Source organism: Bidens hawaiensis, unplaced genomic scaffold, assembly GCF_021521415.1.
Source record: "Bidens hawaiensis isolate Kalapana, Puna unplaced genomic scaffold, B.hawaiensis_p1.1 tig00006387_1, whole genome shotgun sequence".
NCBI classification, from domain to species: Eukaryota; Viridiplantae; Streptophyta; class Magnoliopsida; order Asterales; family Asteraceae; genus Bidens; species Bidens hawaiensis.
In genome coordinates this window covers 683,317-700,931 of record NW_027491429.1, presented here as the reverse complement: position 1 = coordinate 700,931, position 17,615 = coordinate 683,317, and the positions used below count along the sequence as shown (strand labels likewise).

Genomic DNA, 17,615 nt, shown 5'->3' with positions numbered 1-17,615 from the left:
TTAAAACCGGTTTTTTATTCATACCGAATTTAGTTAAAAAATGGTACACCATGGAACTTTCAATCGAATTGAATAGTTTACTTGTAATTCTATATAAATGCAAATTTAACTCAAAAAATAACCAAAAGTACATTAATTAATAAACATCACGCATGGACTATGATCGAGTCAAATATGAAGATTGTAGTTTGTATACGAATTTAATCAATCATAAAAGATGTTAAGAAACTAACATCGGATTTGCTAAATACAAAATTGGTTGCTTAACGAATCGTCGTTTACTGTGTTTATTTGTTTCAAATTTATACACTGGTTTAAAAGTCATTTTTCAAATATAGGCGCCACATAAAATTATCAAATATCTCTTGGTTTAAAACCGGTAGTTATTAAATACCCAGGTACAACGTTTTAGCAACCTACCCAGAAATACCAAGCTTTAAATAGGCATTGTTTTACCGAAATCCGATATAACTAGTTCAACTGTTTGGTACATACCGGTTTTTAAAACATTGATCTTTAGAAAGTAAAGCTCAGCTATATTTTACACTTTTGTCTCTTAGCATAGGTGCACAAAATACATGGTTCTGGACCCGACCCATGGGTACGGCTTTGAATTGTGTTTCTTCCCGAACCTGTACCCTGAACCGGACCCTCCGTAACCGATTCCACCTTTACCCTATCACAACCGACCCAACCCTACCCGAAACTTGGAAAAATAAAACTCCGGAAAACTATTACCCGGAACCAGTTTCTACCCGACCTGACCATACTCAAAACCGACACCCACAAAATATCCAAGTTGTGCACCACTCTCTCTCATTAATGTGTTAAAACATCTATCAATATCTCTAGAATAAATAAATAATAAATAACTAAAAAGTGAGTGTGATTATATATAAGCTACTTCACTTCTAATACGATACCCCAATTATCATTTTATGATAATAAGTCACTCCACTTATCAATCCTTGCCCTACTTATATCCTTCATCGGCTCATCAATCTGTCTAGAAACCCTAATTACTTTACCAGTAATAATAATATTAATAATAATATTATTATTCAAATCGGCTTCTGTAACATCCAATTCAAAGGTACGATTTCTCAAATCTCGGTTCAATTTTCAGTTTTCCCCAAATTTAGCGGTTAGCTTATTATTATTATTACTACTATTATTATTATTGTTATAATTATTATCGGTGTTTTAGGTTAGGTTATTATATGTGTGTAGATCGTATGTATATATCGATGTAGATGATTTAGTTTACGGTGATTTTAGGTTTTGATTGATTGATTGATTGATTGATTGATTGATCAGTTGAAGGTGTTTGTTAGGGTTTTGATTGCTAGGTTTATAGGTTAATTTTGAAGGAAATTGAGGTTGGATGCTTGTTGTTTGATCTGTGAAGTTTTTGATTGTTTTTTTTTACTAAAGTTTTTATTTGTTTGATTATTTGCAGTTTTGAGGAAATTGAGGTAGGATTATTGTTGTTTGATCTGTGAAGATTGTGATTTTTTTTTAAATTTATAATTTTGATTATTTGCGGTTTTAAGGAAATTGAGGTAGGATTATTGTTGTTTGATCTGTGAAGATTTTATGTTTTTTTTAAATTTATAATTTTGATTATTTGTGGTTTTAAGGAAATTGAGGTTGGATGCTTGTTGTTTGATCTGTGAAGATTTTGATAGGTTTTTATTTATTTATTTTTTTTTTTATAGCTTTATTTTTTTTTATTATATGCAGTTTTGAGGAAATTGAGGTAGGATTATTGTTGTTTGATCTATGAAGATTTTGATTTTTTTTTTAAATTTATAATTTTGATTATTTGCAGGATTAAGGAAGTTGAGGTAGGGTTTTTGTTGTTTGATCGGTGAAGATTGTGATTTTATTAAAATTTATAATTTTGATTGTTTGCAGTTTTAAGAAAATATAGGTACGGTTTTTGTTGTTTGAACCGTGAAGATTTTGATAGTTTTTTTTTCTTTTTTTTTAAATTTGAATTTGATTATCTGCAGTTTTACCGAAGTTGAGGTAGGATTTTTGTTTTTTGATTTGTGAAGATTTTGATAGTTTTTTATTTTTTTTAAATAGAACTTTGATTATCTGCAAATTGAGGTAGGGATTTTGTTGTTTGATCTGTAAAGATTTTGATTTTTTTTTTAAATTTAAAATTATAATTCTGATTATTTTTAAGGAAATTGATTATAGTTTAGTTTTAAGAAAAATATTATTTTGATTATACTTTTTAGTTTAATTTTAACTAAATTGAGGTTGGATTTTTTGTTGTTTGATCTGTGAAGATTTTGATGGTTTTTTTATTTTATTTTAATTTGATTATCAGCAGTTTTAAGGAAATTGGTTGTTGTTTCTAGTTTAACAAAAATATCATTTTGATTATCTGCAGTTTCAAATTATAATTTTGATTATAGTTTCTAGTTTATTTTTAATGAAAATGAGGTAGGATTCTTGTTGTTTGATTTGATTCGTGAAAAGAAAGTTGTAGAATTTTTGTTGTTTGATCTGTGATGTTTTGATAGTTTTTTTTTCTTTTCTTTTTATTTTGTATAATATAGCTTTTAAAAAAGTTGAGGTAGGATTTTTGTTGTTTATTCAGGGATGAGATTGGTACCATCGGTACAGGTACCGCATTTCTGAAAAAGTGAATACCGAATCTGTCGGTATGGTACCTGTTCGGTATGGGTACTCGGTACCAAATGTTCGTCTTTATCGTTAATAGGTTGATAGTTATTTTAATTTATTTTTTGTTTTTTTTTTAAATTTAGCTTTTTAAGGAAATTGAGGTAAGGTTTTTGTTGTTTTATCTGTGAAGATTTTGATAGGTTTATTTATTTATTAATATTTTAAATTTTGATTATACGCAGTGTTAGGGAAGAAAGGGAAACCATGTCTTCTCTTAGCAGGGAGCTTGTGTTCTTAATACTTCAGTTTCTAGATGAAGAAAAGTTTAAAGAGACTGTTCACAGGTAGGGTTTATGAGCTTACAATTATTTGAAAACTGATTTGCTACTTTTGGTTTTGAATTTTGATTGTAGTGTTGTGTTTATGTGTTATTCGGTTTGGTTTATTGTTAAGGCTGGAGCAAGGGTCTGGTTTTTTCTTCAATGTTCGGTATTTTGAAGAAATGGTGACGAATGGTGAATGGGACGAGGTGGAAAAATATCTTTCTGGATTCACGAAGGTGGATGATAATAGATATTCAATGAAGATCTTCTTTGAGATACGAAAGCAGAAGTATCTCGAAGCCCTAGATAAGTATGTTTATGCATAACTTCTTTGATCCGTATGTCTTTTAGGTTTGAAACACATAATGAGTTATATTCTTATGTTTGATTCACTTTATAGGAAGGATCGTGCTAAAGCTGTAGAAATTCTAGTGAAGGACTTGAAGGTGTTTTCGGCTTTTAATGAAGATCTTTTTAAAGAAATAACTCAGCTTTTGGTCCTGGAGAATTTCAGGTTCTATTTACTATTATAAAATATATAAATGTGTCCGATATGTGATTTATAAAATATATAAATGTGTCCGATATGTGATAAAAATTATGTGCATACAGAGACAACGAACAGTTATCAAAATATGGAGACACAAAGTCTGCACGAAGCATAATGTTGGGTGAGCTTAAAAAGCTGATTGAAGCAAATCCTCTGTTTCGCGATAAGCTAAACTTCCCGACTTTAAAAAACTCAAGATTGCGCACACTTATCAATCAAAGGTCCATATTATATTGACTTTTGTTGCTCAAGTTCATAATTTCATGTTAACTTTTTTCGTTTGATTTATAGTTTGAACTGGCAACATCAGCTGTGTAAAAACCCTAAACCGAATCCAGACATAAAGACTCTGTTTGTTGACCATTCATGCGGACAGTCACAGCCGAATGGTGCTAGGGCTCCATCCCCTGTAAATAATCCATTAATGGGTGCTTTACAAAAACCTGCAGGATTTCCACCTATGGGCGCTCATGGAGTACGTGAATACAACTTTCTTTGAAATCATAATAATTGAGTTTTCCAATGTATTTTGCATTCATATGTTTATTTTTGTATAAAGCCTTTTCAGCCTGCACCAGCTGCTCTGCCAACATCTCTTGCTGGTTGGATGGCAAATCCGCATCCATCGGCTTCTGCTGGTCCTCTTGGTTTCAATCCACAAAGTAATTCTGGTACGTAGTTTATTCAGTTATGTTTTATCGCAGTTTAAGGGTTTTTTTTAATAAACAATGTCACATCTTTATTTGACATAACAGCTATGTTAAAGCGACCAAGGACTCCACCAACCAACAACCCTGCTGCTGACTATCAGACTGCTGACTCAGACCACGTGTTAAAGAGAACAAGGACATTTGGTATTTCTGATGAAGTATGTGTTGAAGATGAATAATTTTACGTCTTAAATATTAATATAATTAGGGTCTGACCGGATTTCTGATTTTGTTAGCAGGCCAATCATCTGCCTGTAAATATCTTACCCGTTGGGTACAGTGGTCAAAGCCATGGTCAAAGCTCGTATTCATCTGATGATTTACCAAAAACCAATGTGATGACTCTAAGTCAGGGCTCAGTAGTTAAAAGCATGGATTTTCATCCAGTACAGCAAATTCTGCTTCTTGGTTCGGTCTTATATGCTCTAGATACACCTTAGAATTAGACGTGTTACTGTAAACGAACCGAACCAAACGAGACCTTGTTCATGTTTGTTCGTGAAGCATTTATTAAACAAACAGACGCTTCATGAACACATAACCAAATGGAATTCCTTGCTCATGTTCGTTCATTAAGGAAATGATTTTGTTCGTGCTTTCGTTAGTTTCATAAACGAACACAAACAAACATATTAATTTGAAAAATAAAAATCAACATTCTTAAAATCAAGAATTAGACATGATCACCCAAAATAAATAAAAAAGTGAAGTATTTACCTAATTATCTGAAAGTAATTTACGTAATAAACTAAACATAAAAATATATAAAAATCATTAATGACCAAACATAAACAAACAAACGTAAATAAACGAGCATTAACGAGTATAAATGAACACATAGCCGAACGTTCACGAACACAATTCAACGAACGCGACTTATGTTTATGCTTGTTCGTTTATCAAACAAACGCAAACGAATTTCCTGCTGAACATCGGTTCATTTACAACCTTAGATGTGTGTTGTCACTAAATCTCCGTTATTGACTAATTACAGTTGGAACAAGTACCGGGGAAATCTCGATATGGGAACTCGGTAGCAGAGAAAAGCTTGCTCATAAGAATTTTAAAGTTTGGGATCATAGTGTCTTCTCAATGCCTTTACAGGCATGCGCTCTAGCTCTAATTAAATTAATTATATTTTGTATATATATGTTAATCGTTGACCTTTTATGCTAGGCTGCTTTAACCAGCGATTATACTGCACAAATAAATCGTGTAACTTGGAGCCCTGATGGAACTCTCTTTGGTATGCTAATTGTTAACCGTTAACTTAAATACATATTTAGTTTTTTTTTTTGTGAATAAGATATGAATCAAGTCATTAACAATATGAATTTTGATGCAGGTGTCGCATACTCCAAGTACATTGTGCAGATATACTCATACCATGGCGGTGATGATTTCAGAAACCACTTAGAGGTTTATTTTATTCCTTTTTTTTCTCTTTTTTGTTTTAAGTTGTTGTCGTTATTATACATATTAACTGTTTTTATTACATTTCATACTATATACAGATTGAGGCTCATGCTGGCAGTGTTAACGACCTCGCGTTTTCTTACCCAAACAAACAACTTTCAATTGTGACTTGTGGAGAAGACCGCTTAATTAAGGTTTGGGATGCAGTAACGGGTGCTAAACAACATACGTTTGATGATCATGGAGCACCTGTATATTCTATATGTCCACATTTTAAAGAAAACATTCAGGTTTAAAGTTAATACTATAAACTATAAGAGTAGAACTATAAACTACCCCTTTTAAGGTTTCTTTTTAAAATGCAATTAACTATCTATATCGGGTACCAGTTTATATTCTCAACAGCAACCGATGGGAAAATAAAAGCATGGTTATATGACAATATGGGCTCAAGAATTGAATATGATGCACCAGGTCATTCATCCACCAGAATGGCATACAGTGCAGATGGGACAAGGTTTGATTAGTCAACACTTTAGTGCTTAATATGCATATGCATATAATATTTGTTGACGTATATTATTTACTTTACGTTATAGGTTATTCTCATGTGGTACAAATAAAGAAGGGGAATCATACATTGTAGAGTGGAATGAAAGTGAAGGAGTTGTCAAACGAACGTATAACGGGCTCGGGAAACGTTCAGTTGGCATTGTGCAATTCGATACTACAAAAAACCGTTTTCTTGCTGCTGGTGACGAGTGCCTTGTTAAATTTTGGGATATGGATAGCTCAAACTTGTTAACAACCGTTGACGCTGATGGTGGTTTACCGGTACTCATTACATCTTTTCTTTTATATATTAAATTTCCGATACACGTTCTGTTAAGAAATGTGTATATAAATATTTTAAAATACGTGCAGGCTTCTCCTTGCATACGGTTTAGCAAAGACGGGATTCTATTGGCTGTTTCAACAAATGATAATGGTATCAAGATTTTAGCTAATCCAGACGGGATTAGGGTCCTAAGAGCCATGGAGAATCGCTCTTTTGATCCTTCCAGAGTTACCTCAGCATCTATTGTAAAGGTAAAGTGCCTTTTTTTTGGTAACACTTCACATTTATAGTTCATTAAATTTTTAAACATAAGTAATTTATCCGCTTCACTCCACATATGCAGACTTCTCCTATGACTCCATTTGGCGCTTCTAATCCATCTGCTGGACCCAACATTATGGATAGAGTTACACCAATGTCCTCAATGGCTGCAATGGTAAGATATATTACAGTTGCATTAATATAAATATGTCCAAATTTAAAATCATGATATTAACTTTTTTACATGGGGTTCACTTGTAGAACGGGGACAATCGAAGTTTGGTTGATGTTAAACCTAGAATCAGAGATGAATCCATGGAAAAATCTAGAATATGGAAACTGACAGAAATCACAGAACCGTCACAATGCCGCTCATTGAGGCTTCCGGATACTACTACATCTTCTGCCATGCGGGTATTTATCTGTCTAATCATTGTTACATCTCTGCTATCTGTATTATCATATTATTTCAAATAAATGGTTTTGCATAATCATATTTATATCACCTGCAACAAAATAAAACCGATTTGGGACTTTTAATTCCATTTGCAAAACTTTCATCTTTTTCATAAAAATATCACTTTTAGTCATTTTATTGTTTAAACCTTAAAGAACCACAATTTGCCTAACAAATTCATACATCTAAACAACCCTTATAATATCTCCTCATTACAGATTTCAAGGTTGATTTACACAAATTCAGGACTTGCAATATTGGCTTTAGCAGCCAATGCGGTCCATAAACTATGGAAATGGCAACGAAATGACCGTAATTCAACCGGCAAGGTAATTATTATAATTTTATTATTATTAATAGTTTTTTAATTCTCAGTCCCGTATAATATATGATGTCTTTTCTAGGCTACTGCAAATGTTGCTCCTCAGTTATGGCAACCGACAAGTGGTATCTTGATGACAAACGTTATCAGTGACACCAACCCTGAAGAAGCCGTCTCGTGTTTTGCACTGTCCAAGAATGATTCTTATGTTATGTCTGCTTCTGGCGGGAAAATCTCTTTATTCAACATGATGACATTTAAGGTACGCCACCGTTTTTCTTACGTTTGATATCTTTTACTTATATCTTTTACTTGACGATTAAAAATGCGCAGACTATGACTACATTCATGCCACCTCCACCTGCTGCAACCTTTTTAGCATTTCATCCACAAGACAATAATATTATAGCCATTGGCATGGACGACTCGTCTATCCAAATCTACAACGTTCGCATCGACGAGGTTGTTTTCTTTTAAGTTAAATTTTTATATTTTTTTTAAACGAAAACGAACAAACATTAATTATTTGATGAAAACAGGTGAAGACCAAGCTTAAAGGTCATAATAAACGGATAACAGGATTGGCATTCTCGAACGCACTTAACATTCTAGTATCTTCTGGTGCTGATTCTCAGGTGAATAAAATTTTAATATTGGACCGTGTTTAATATTTCAACTTCATTTTTAATTAGATTTTACAAAAAAAAACATTTTTTTATGCAGTTGTGTGTTTGGAGCATGGAAGCATGGGAGAAACAAACGAGTAAAAATTTGCAAATTCCACCTGGACGCGTTGCGGCTCCTGTAGTGGATACACGCGTGCAGTTTCACAATGATCAGACACAATTGCTAGTAGTCCATGAAACTCAGATAGCCATATATGAAGCACCGAAACTTGAATGCTTGAAACAGTGGGTCCCACCAGAAACAAACGGTTTGATCACACACGCGACTTACTCATGCGATAGCCAATCGATATACGTGAGTTTTGAGGATGGTGGTGTCGGTATTCTTACCGCATCATCACTCAGATTAAGATGCCGAGTCTCATCTTCGTCATACTTACAGACCAACCCAAAGTAAGTATTTTTTAATTTTTGTTATCTGGGGCATAAATGTCTTTTTATGTTTTAAACCGGTTAACGTTTACTTTTTGCAGTTCAAGGGTGTATCCACTCGTGATTGCTGCACACCCGAGCGAACCGAATCAATTTGCGTTAGGGTTGACTGATGGCGGTGTGGTTGTGCTTGAGCCGCTGGAGTCGGAAGGGAAATGGGGCACCTCACCACCACTTGAAAACGGGGCTGGTCCGAGCGGTTTGACTGCTGGTGCAACTGGTACAACTGATCAAGCACAAAGGTAAAGTTCATAAAGGTTTTAAGGACAACAGTTTAGTGTTACAGACCTTCAGTATCAGTTATAGATGGTGTAAACTGTAAAGCAAGTTTTTAAAAGTTACACGTATGTTAAGTTGTTGGTTTTATTAGTGAGTTATACAAAGGTTTTTATAGACTCTTTTTATTGTTTTTACTAGTACCGTGTTGGTTCTGTTTTTTCTATATGTTTGCTATACCGTTGTGGATTTGGTCACTGCGGTTCGTAACTGGACTTGCGCTGTTTAACACCCTTAAATAGTTAAATCCTAAACGATTTTAATACCATTGAAGGCGAAAAATCCTATTTTTGATCCTAAATTTCTTTTCATATATAATAACTACTATGTCTATATTATAGTGTTAGTTATTTAGTATGACCAATTTATATAAAATCAAAGTAATATATGCGTACGAAGTACCCAGCGTTGCTTAGTTGGTCGTTCAAAAAAAAATATGGGTAATTTTTTTGTTTGTGTTCATTTAACAACAACGGCCTCTTTTAGGCACACTCAAGATATATAACGCTTCAAGTTGAGTCATTATATAAGCGGTTAGAATAAGAGGGATGAAAACTACTCGAGTACTCGTCACGTGCCATCGCCTCCATCACCGCTCCGCCATCTTCATTACCATCATTGCTCCAAGCCTTAAGTCAGGCACCATAAAAGTAAATATATACACATTCTCCTTTGAAATTCACATATTTCAAGTCAACCTGTTTTCACCTTAAACAAATTGATACTTTATAAGACAGTTCATTCGAGACTAAACGTGTTTTAACCCAATACAAACCCATCTCTTTCACAAGGCTTATTCATATATTACACCATGTGTAGTCAAAACTCTTCACATAAGGGCAGGGCGTTGTGCGACACGTGGCGTCCCAGTCAACAATAATGTAGAGTTTTGCAAACGGTGGTGTAGTGGTAAAATACCCAACAACCCCTTTAAATGATTATATAATCATTACTCTTTAATTATAAATAAAACTATACATGTGAAGTCAAAAACTTTGATTGGCCAAATTCTCCCCACCCGACGTTTTGCAGGAAACGCCCAATACATTGGGTCTTATAAGCTTGGACTATGTTGAAACTTATAGGTTGATAATTGAGTACCTGTACTTGTTTAAGACATGCACAATAAGACCTATTAATCAAAAAAATTACGGTATGTAATTTTTTTATTTCCTTAAATAATTGAAATTGGTAGACTAGATTTCATCATTTTCCCTTATTGGTATATGACTATATGAAACTTAACACTGTTTTATAGTCATAACATATAAAGTAACTAGGTTATTGACCCGTGTACGACACGGGTGGAAATATATAAATCGTGTAGCAATTACACGTAATTTTAAACGATAAAATAGTTTTGATATATATTTGTTGTGACAGAATCATGATATATAGTTGTTAATAATACCAGTACTAGAATAAATTATTATTAAACATAGTTTTCAACCAAAATAGCATTCAATTTACAATAGCTTTTCCCGGTCGTCGAGCGTGATCGACTCGACTCTTTTCCATGCCCCCCCCCGGCCTCTCACTTCGTTTTGTTCTTCTTCTGTGCTTAGAAACATAATTAAACTTCAAAATAAAAATTCACAAACTACTAAACACTATCTTATAAACCACATTTGTAGTTTTATTTGTAACTTTACCTTCATTGTCTAAGCATTTTAACATTGTCTCTACTCTTCACTCGTGATAAAGCTACATATAGTTGACCATGTGTAAACACCGGTTCTCGTAGGTCTATGCCAACTCTTGCTAGTGACTGACCTTGATTTTTGTTAATGTTCATTGCAAAACAAACTGCAACTGCAATTTTCTTCGTTTCAGTTTGAATGGAAGTTTCTTAACTAAAAGGGTTAAACCACTACGAGTTATATAAGCGCGATAACCAATGTTAGTACCTGAAATAACCTTTACTTCAATAAAACGCCAGTCCAAGTTAATTACTTGTAATCTAGTGTTGTTGCACAAACCGTTCTTCTATTCAATATTCCATAATAACATTATTGGGACACCAACTTTTAGAACCAATCTATGGTTAGGCATTCCTGGCATCTTTAAACCATTTAGGAAATCTGGTGAGTGTAATGTTGGATCAAAACCTGACCCAACACTATCAGACTGATCTATACTATCAGAACTGACGTATTCAACTTCTTTTCCGAAAAAAACAATAAAAATCTGCCATTAATGTCTTGGACAACCTCATTTAAAAGTGCAAGTATGGCCATTTCTTTAAAGTATGCAATATCATTAAAATTATCCAATAATGATGGATATACAAAATCAATCGAATCAGATGTCTCACCAATCAAAAGATCATCTGGTATATCTATAATGCCTTGGCCGTCATTTTGACCGCTAAGTTTTCCTTCACCAAGTTCTAACAGTCATTCTGCAAATCTTCTGGTAGCTTCCATATCTAATGATTGACACCCGACAACTAACCTCATCTTTTTTGTTAACCTAAGCACCTTGTATTTGGACCAAATGTGGGACGAACTAAGTGAAGCATTAACAATGTCACTCTGTGATCCATTTTGTACCACTGGTAGGATTTGTCTAAAATCACCCCAAAAACAATACCCCCCCCCCCCCAAAAAAAAGATCTTCACAACTGTTACGGTTACCACCTTTTAAAACATATTTTAAAGTCTCATCAAAGGCTTCAAAAGCATGTTTATGTGTCATAGGATCCTCGTACCATATAATCATATATGTTTTCTTCATTAAGTTGCAAATATCTGGATTTCTTGTTATTGAACAGGTAGAATCTAATAACAAAACAAAATACATATAAAGATTTGAAATCCTATTAACTCATAAAAATTGAAATATTAACACGTTGGAAATGATACTCAGTGGTGTCTTGTCGTTGATACTGCACGTTTCAAAAAATGCATTGTTATGTAGCGTTTAAATGGTATACAAAATATATTAAATTTATTAAATTGACTAACTGTTTGAATTACTTCTCTTACTGGAAGAGAATGATTCAATAATATTTCGCTTCTATGATTTTGAAGACATCTATAATATAATAAGGTTATCATATAAAATATGAATAACTTAAAAATGTAGACAATAACAACGTATATAACGTGGCATATGATTTTATTGTTATAACGAAGGATTTTACTACAAAAAAACCAACATACATTTGTCAACTCCGAACAAAGAGTATCGTTTAACTTAAAAGGGCATGGACAATTAGAAAAGCTTTCATTAAAAAAAATTATAGACCACCAAGATTGACTGTTGACATATTTTGTGTTGAATGGAGATAAAAAAAAATGTGTAGATTAAATACTATTTAAGTTTTCATAGGTAACTTATGGTTGGTAACTTTATGTCAAACATATGTTAAGAAAAGACAAAGCTAATTCTTTGCCATAAATAATGTTTTGCATTAACAAAAAATTCTACCAATTTAACTAATTAAATGGGATAGCTGGTTTTGCTCCTCTATCGCCATAATTTGATTCATAAAGTTCATTTGATTCGGTCAAAACATTGACTAAGTTCATGGGTAATTGGTTAGACTAAATTTCTGAATAAGAAAGTGATTATCATTAATACACAAATTATACATCTTTAACTAATTAGTTACCAAAAATGTGTTTCAAATATTTAACTAACAAATTAATTATAAAAAGATAAGCCTCTAATTTAAGGTAATGAATTGTTTATCGGTTTTTGAATTTGAAATTTTAAGATTCATGGTAATAAATAAACATATTTAGGAAAATGTTATTATGACTTCCTGTTATAAAATCATCTCAAAATAAATATTATATGATCTTAACAAAGCAAACCATCTACCAAAAGTAGGTTCTGTACAAAAGATGTTGAAAACATAATTTATAGCATAAGATTCAACGTGCGAAAATATACGGTACAAGATAAAAAAAAGGTTTTTCATGTTGGTAAAGCGTACGAATTATAATGCAGTAAAATACATTAAATTATGTCAAACTACATATATTGGGATTTATGGTAACTCCATATATATTTAAAACAACCAATATTGTGTATTCAATATTATTAGTGTGCCGTGAATTTATATGAAAGAAAAATGTGTTGACAAAAAATGTAAACATCTTGATAGTTTAAAAAGTAAGAATATACAAAAAGTTTATTGGTAGACATTTGATAACCAAAACCATGCATTGATTTAATAAAACTATGTTTTCTAAACGTTGTTTGAGTTTTATAAAAACGGAATTACATGTGTTAATACAAATCGCACAATCTTTTCATAAACGGAAAAATTATGAGGGTTTTTATGAGAGTTAGGATTATAACCGGAAGAAAAATAATATTTAAGCCAAAATATAAGCCCCCAGTTTAAATGATTAGAAGACGAATATTAAAATTTTAAACTCGCTTAAAATCTAAGTATAATAATAGAAGTATCAAATCCGGGTAATTTTGAGGTCTACTTGTTTCGTTTAATAAAGTTTGTTAAGTGAAACTAAAATTTTATTGGAAGGATATATATATATATATATATATATATATATATATATATATATATATATATATATATATATATTGGAAACTAAATGTAATGTTTGACTTTTTAATATAAATTCAATACATAATAATACTATATAACATCAAACACATAATTTAAGAAAAATATAACATGTAAATGACTTTGTAGTAAATATGTATTTTTTGACTTTGTAATATAGAATCAATCCTATATGATCTTTAATAAAACATATCATCTACCAAAAAAAAGTTTTATAACAAATACGTCGAACATATAATTTATAATGTAAGTATTAAATATAATAAAATATATTGTACCATATAAAACATAGTCAAAATTTTAAATATAAATAAGAATCAAGATGCAATAAAATACATTACCTTATTAAAAAGTAAATATAATTGGATTTATTGTAACTTATAAATTAAAATGGACGGTATAAATAACAAAATGACAAAATGTATATAATATAGTTTCTTCTAATATAGAAACCCCATTTTTAAATTACAACAGGTTTTTAGTAGTTATTAATCTTTTATATTTAATATAATTAACATATTAACATAATTTGATGGTTACAACACATGACATGATTTCCTAACATAAATCATGGTACACAAACACCAAAATCCAAAAATTCCAATCATTTGATGATTTACATAAACTTAAATATTTTAAAATGATATGAAATTAAAACTTAATACTTTATTTAAATGATAACAATCCAAATGTAACATAAAAAAAAGAACATTTGAATAAGTCATAACACGAAATCAAAAATAACATAAAAGTGACTGAATAAGATTACGAATTGTTGTTTCAAACCAATTCATTATCCTCTTCTTTCGTGCCACAAACATCAACTTTTGGCTTCTCATCTTCGATAGCCATGTTCAGTTTCTTTCCAAGAAGGTCTGCCTTGTTATCATCAATAACATTGTTAGAAAATAAAAATACAAACAAACTATTAATTTTATAATAATTAACATGTTTGAATAAGGCTTATAATGTAATAAATTAATTACCTAAGTAGGATAAAAAATATCTACCTTACAAAGAAACAAACAGGATATTGCAAAAGCTCGTGTGATAGTGTGAAAATTTTGGGGTGGAGGTAACAATATATATAGATAGGTAATAGGAGTAATATTTATGGATAGTTAAATAAAAGAAGAATGTAAAATATAAATATTATTATATAAAATAATTATGGATTTTGAAAGCCTTGAAATATGGAACAAATTGAAGAAACTAATGGAAACATAATCAACTGATAAACTAATAACCCTCTAAATTAACCAAAATTGAGTACTTATATTATTATACTTAATTTGTTAGTTACATACTTTAAAAACGGTTTTGGTAACTAATTATGCCAAATAATGATTCATAAAATTAGTCAAATAAGTTACCAGTCAATGTTGTTTTGAATTTGAGAAACATAAGTTATGCCAAATAAACAGTTGGTCTTCCTATAACAAACATTTTACATAAACTTCCTCTACCATAAGTTACCTATGTAAAATGAAATATTATTTAATCTACACAATTTGTTGATACAATTGATTTCATTTTTTATATGATTTAGTTAAGCTATATAAAGTATATAATAAGCTATATAATGTATATAATTATTATATATAAGTATAAAAAAATTTTAAAAATTAAAAAAATTGATCAAGTTATAAGATATAAATTGTAAAAATTAATAAATTATTTGAATTAATAGTCAAAACAAAGTTTGATCATATAAAAATACTTTAATTTGCATGAATTGTGTAAGTTACATAAATAAACTTTTTAACTTTATTAGTCTTTAGTATATCGGGAAACACTGACTAAAATTTTTACATAATATAACAATATTCAAAACAAAATTAGTAAATAAAAATAATTAGGTTATTCAACACATTTTATAATAATAAATGATTATTGTAGAAATGTTCATGTTCCTATTTTTTTCATTATCATACATAATATTATAACGTAATTAAAAAACATGGCTAAGGAAAGTAACGAAATTTTGAACATACAATAAAAAACACTCATAAATTTGCCTTTACTGGATTTTATTCTTAAAAGTTTTCTCAATTTAATTTCCATGTATGTTATCATATCCTTAAAAAAACCATATTACACACACACACACACACACACATATATATATTGGTGTGTAGGGAATATCGAACACTTAAAATCATGGTGTTTGAACATCATAAACATGTGAAAATATCATTCTTGACATCTATCTTATATAGTAAATATTTTTTTTAAATAGTGTAAAAATAGAAATATTGTTAATTTCATAATAATAATAATAAGAATAATAAAGTTCATAAGTTATGGAAATTAAGAGATCAAACTGTTGCTATTTTTAGGAGTGAATTTGAAAAAAATTCATATTTATTATGATATCTAACTAATAATTTTCAATATCAAGATTGGTCAAATTCAGAATTTAAATGAGTTTAAATACGTGTATATATATGTTATTTTTGAAATTTTAGATTAATTAGAAAATAGTCAAATATTAAAACTGAAAACGTTATTGATAATGGAGAGTAACAAAATATTTAAAACTTTTCAAAAACAATGGTGTAAATCGATTTTTAAAATGACTATTAAATAGGTTATCAATATTAATAAAAAAATAATGGGTATTAAATAAAAACATAAACACATAAATGGGTATTATTTTAAAATGTAAAGTCCGATAATATTGGAAACTATAAAAATGTTTTAAATTTCGTTAATATTGGCGATTTAATTGCCTATGATATTGAATTAAAATTAAAAATCTGGCAACATATTAAATAGAATTTGACCAATCATGATAACCATGGAAATATAATAAAACGATTTTGAAAACGAATCAAAATCATGGAAATATATTAAATGGACTTTGACCAACAACGATGTAAGATTGATTATATAAAATTAATTAAATTACATGAAGTGTGAAAAATACATAACTACATGAATAATAAAAAAATACATATTCATCCAATCTTCTACAAAATGTAAGACATTTTTGAATACTCCATCCATAAAATAGCTATTCTAGTTGGGGGACATAAGCTGAAATGATATAATTAAATAAATGTTAAACAATATATCATTTGGACTAAACAAAACTTTGGTTATTAACCGGAATATCATAATTAAATACAATAACAATTAATAGTATATAATAATTGAATTACCAATTATGAAATATTTGAATTATGTGAACAAATGTAAAATTGATGTTCTAATGTATAACCGGAATAATTACCAATAGTCGGGGAAATTGATTTTGCAATGACTAAACCCTGAATAATTAACAATAACAGAAATAATTTAATTTAAAATGGATGTACCAGAAACAATAAAAATAATAAAACCAATAACTGAAAGAACAAAGAAAATGAATGGACAATGACATAATGAATAATATGAGAATCGGGCATTTGAGTATCAAAGAACCTTACTGGAAAATCGTAACAGTTAAGCATCTCCATTGAATCTTGGATTTGATATAGAACCTAAAGAGATTATAAAAAATCATATAATAAATAGTATCAATACAAACAAAAACGGAGAAGAAGAAGAATTGTTATTGAAATAATGAATAATATGAGAATCAACCGTTATAGTACCAAATAAAACCTTACCGAAAAACCGGAATAATTCAACTTCTCCATTAAATCTTGGATTTTGATATACAACCTAAAATGAAAAAAAAAATCATATAATAAATAAATCAATGCAAACAAAAACGGAAAAGAAAAAAATTGTCAATGAAATAATGAATAATGTGAGAATCGGCCATTAGAGTGTCATATAAAATCTTTACGGAGAATGATTAATCTCCCTTACCGGAATAGGCGATGGTGGAGGTAGTAATCCGAAATAGAGAGAGAGAGAGACAGAGAGAGAAATATTAAAATGAATATGGTTTTCAATCTTAGGGTTTATATAATGTGAATGAGATAATTTAGTAAGTTTTTGAATTGTAATAATAATTGGAATAATTAATATCATAATTACATTAACAAGTTACAAAAATATAAAAGTTATCATTGATTTAAAATTTAATTAATATAGGAGGGAATATGGAAATTTAAATTTAAAATTTTGAAGGATATGAAGGAGGGAATATCATAATTTAGTCAAATTTAGACCTCGTGTTACAAATCCGTAAATTACTCTTTCCTTAAT

General features: G+C 30.1%; 1 protein-coding gene across 4 annotated transcripts; it reads left to right on the top strand.

Moving 5' to 3' along the window:
- Positions 1 to 1,055: 1,055 nt before the first annotated feature.
- LOC143632361 (topless-related protein 4-like) lies at positions 1,056 to 9,034 on the top strand. Of its 4 annotated transcripts, none has more exons than XM_077100908.1 (24): positions 1,056 to 1,093; positions 2,883 to 2,984; positions 3,094 to 3,273; positions 3,364 to 3,477; positions 3,576 to 3,734; positions 3,805 to 3,988; positions 4,073 to 4,175; positions 4,269 to 4,381; positions 4,463 to 4,631; positions 5,218 to 5,327; positions 5,400 to 5,469; positions 5,569 to 5,642; positions 5,738 to 5,929; positions 6,029 to 6,156; positions 6,239 to 6,473; positions 6,564 to 6,728; positions 6,821 to 6,913; positions 7,000 to 7,152; positions 7,414 to 7,524; positions 7,600 to 7,779; positions 7,851 to 7,979; positions 8,057 to 8,152; positions 8,241 to 8,596; positions 8,677 to 9,034. In XM_077100908.1, exons 2-24 carry the CDS (start codon positions 2,905 to 2,907, stop codon positions 8,879 to 8,881), a joined length of 3,399 nt encoding a protein of 1,132 aa, XP_076957023.1. In that variant the 5' UTR covers positions 1,056 to 1,093; positions 2,883 to 2,904; the 3' UTR covers positions 8,882 to 9,034. The 4 variants fall into 4 exon arrangements, with proteins under 4 accessions (XP_076957023.1, XP_076957022.1, XP_076957021.1 ...); XM_077100907.1 differs by having other exon boundaries at positions 4,460 to 4,631; XM_077100906.1 differs by having other exon boundaries at positions 4,073 to 4,184.
- The last annotated feature ends 8,581 nt before the right edge of the window (positions 9,035 to 17,615 follow it).

What these genes read in the sequence shown, in the direction of transcription:
- LOC143632361 (XM_077100905.1), top strand. Translation starts at nt 2,905, where the DNA reads ATGTCTTCTCTTAGCAGGGAGCTTGTGTTCTTAATACTTCAGTTTCTA. An exon ending in TATCTCGAAGCCCTAGATAA is followed by an intron (nt 3,274 to 3,363) that starts GTATGTTTATGC and finishes TTCACTTTATAG; the next exon opens with GAAGGATCGTGCTAAAGCTG. An exon ending in CTACATCTTCTGCCATGCGG is followed by an intron (nt 7,153 to 7,413) that starts GTATTTATCTGT and finishes TCCTCATTACAG; the next exon opens with ATTTCAAGGTTGATTTACAC.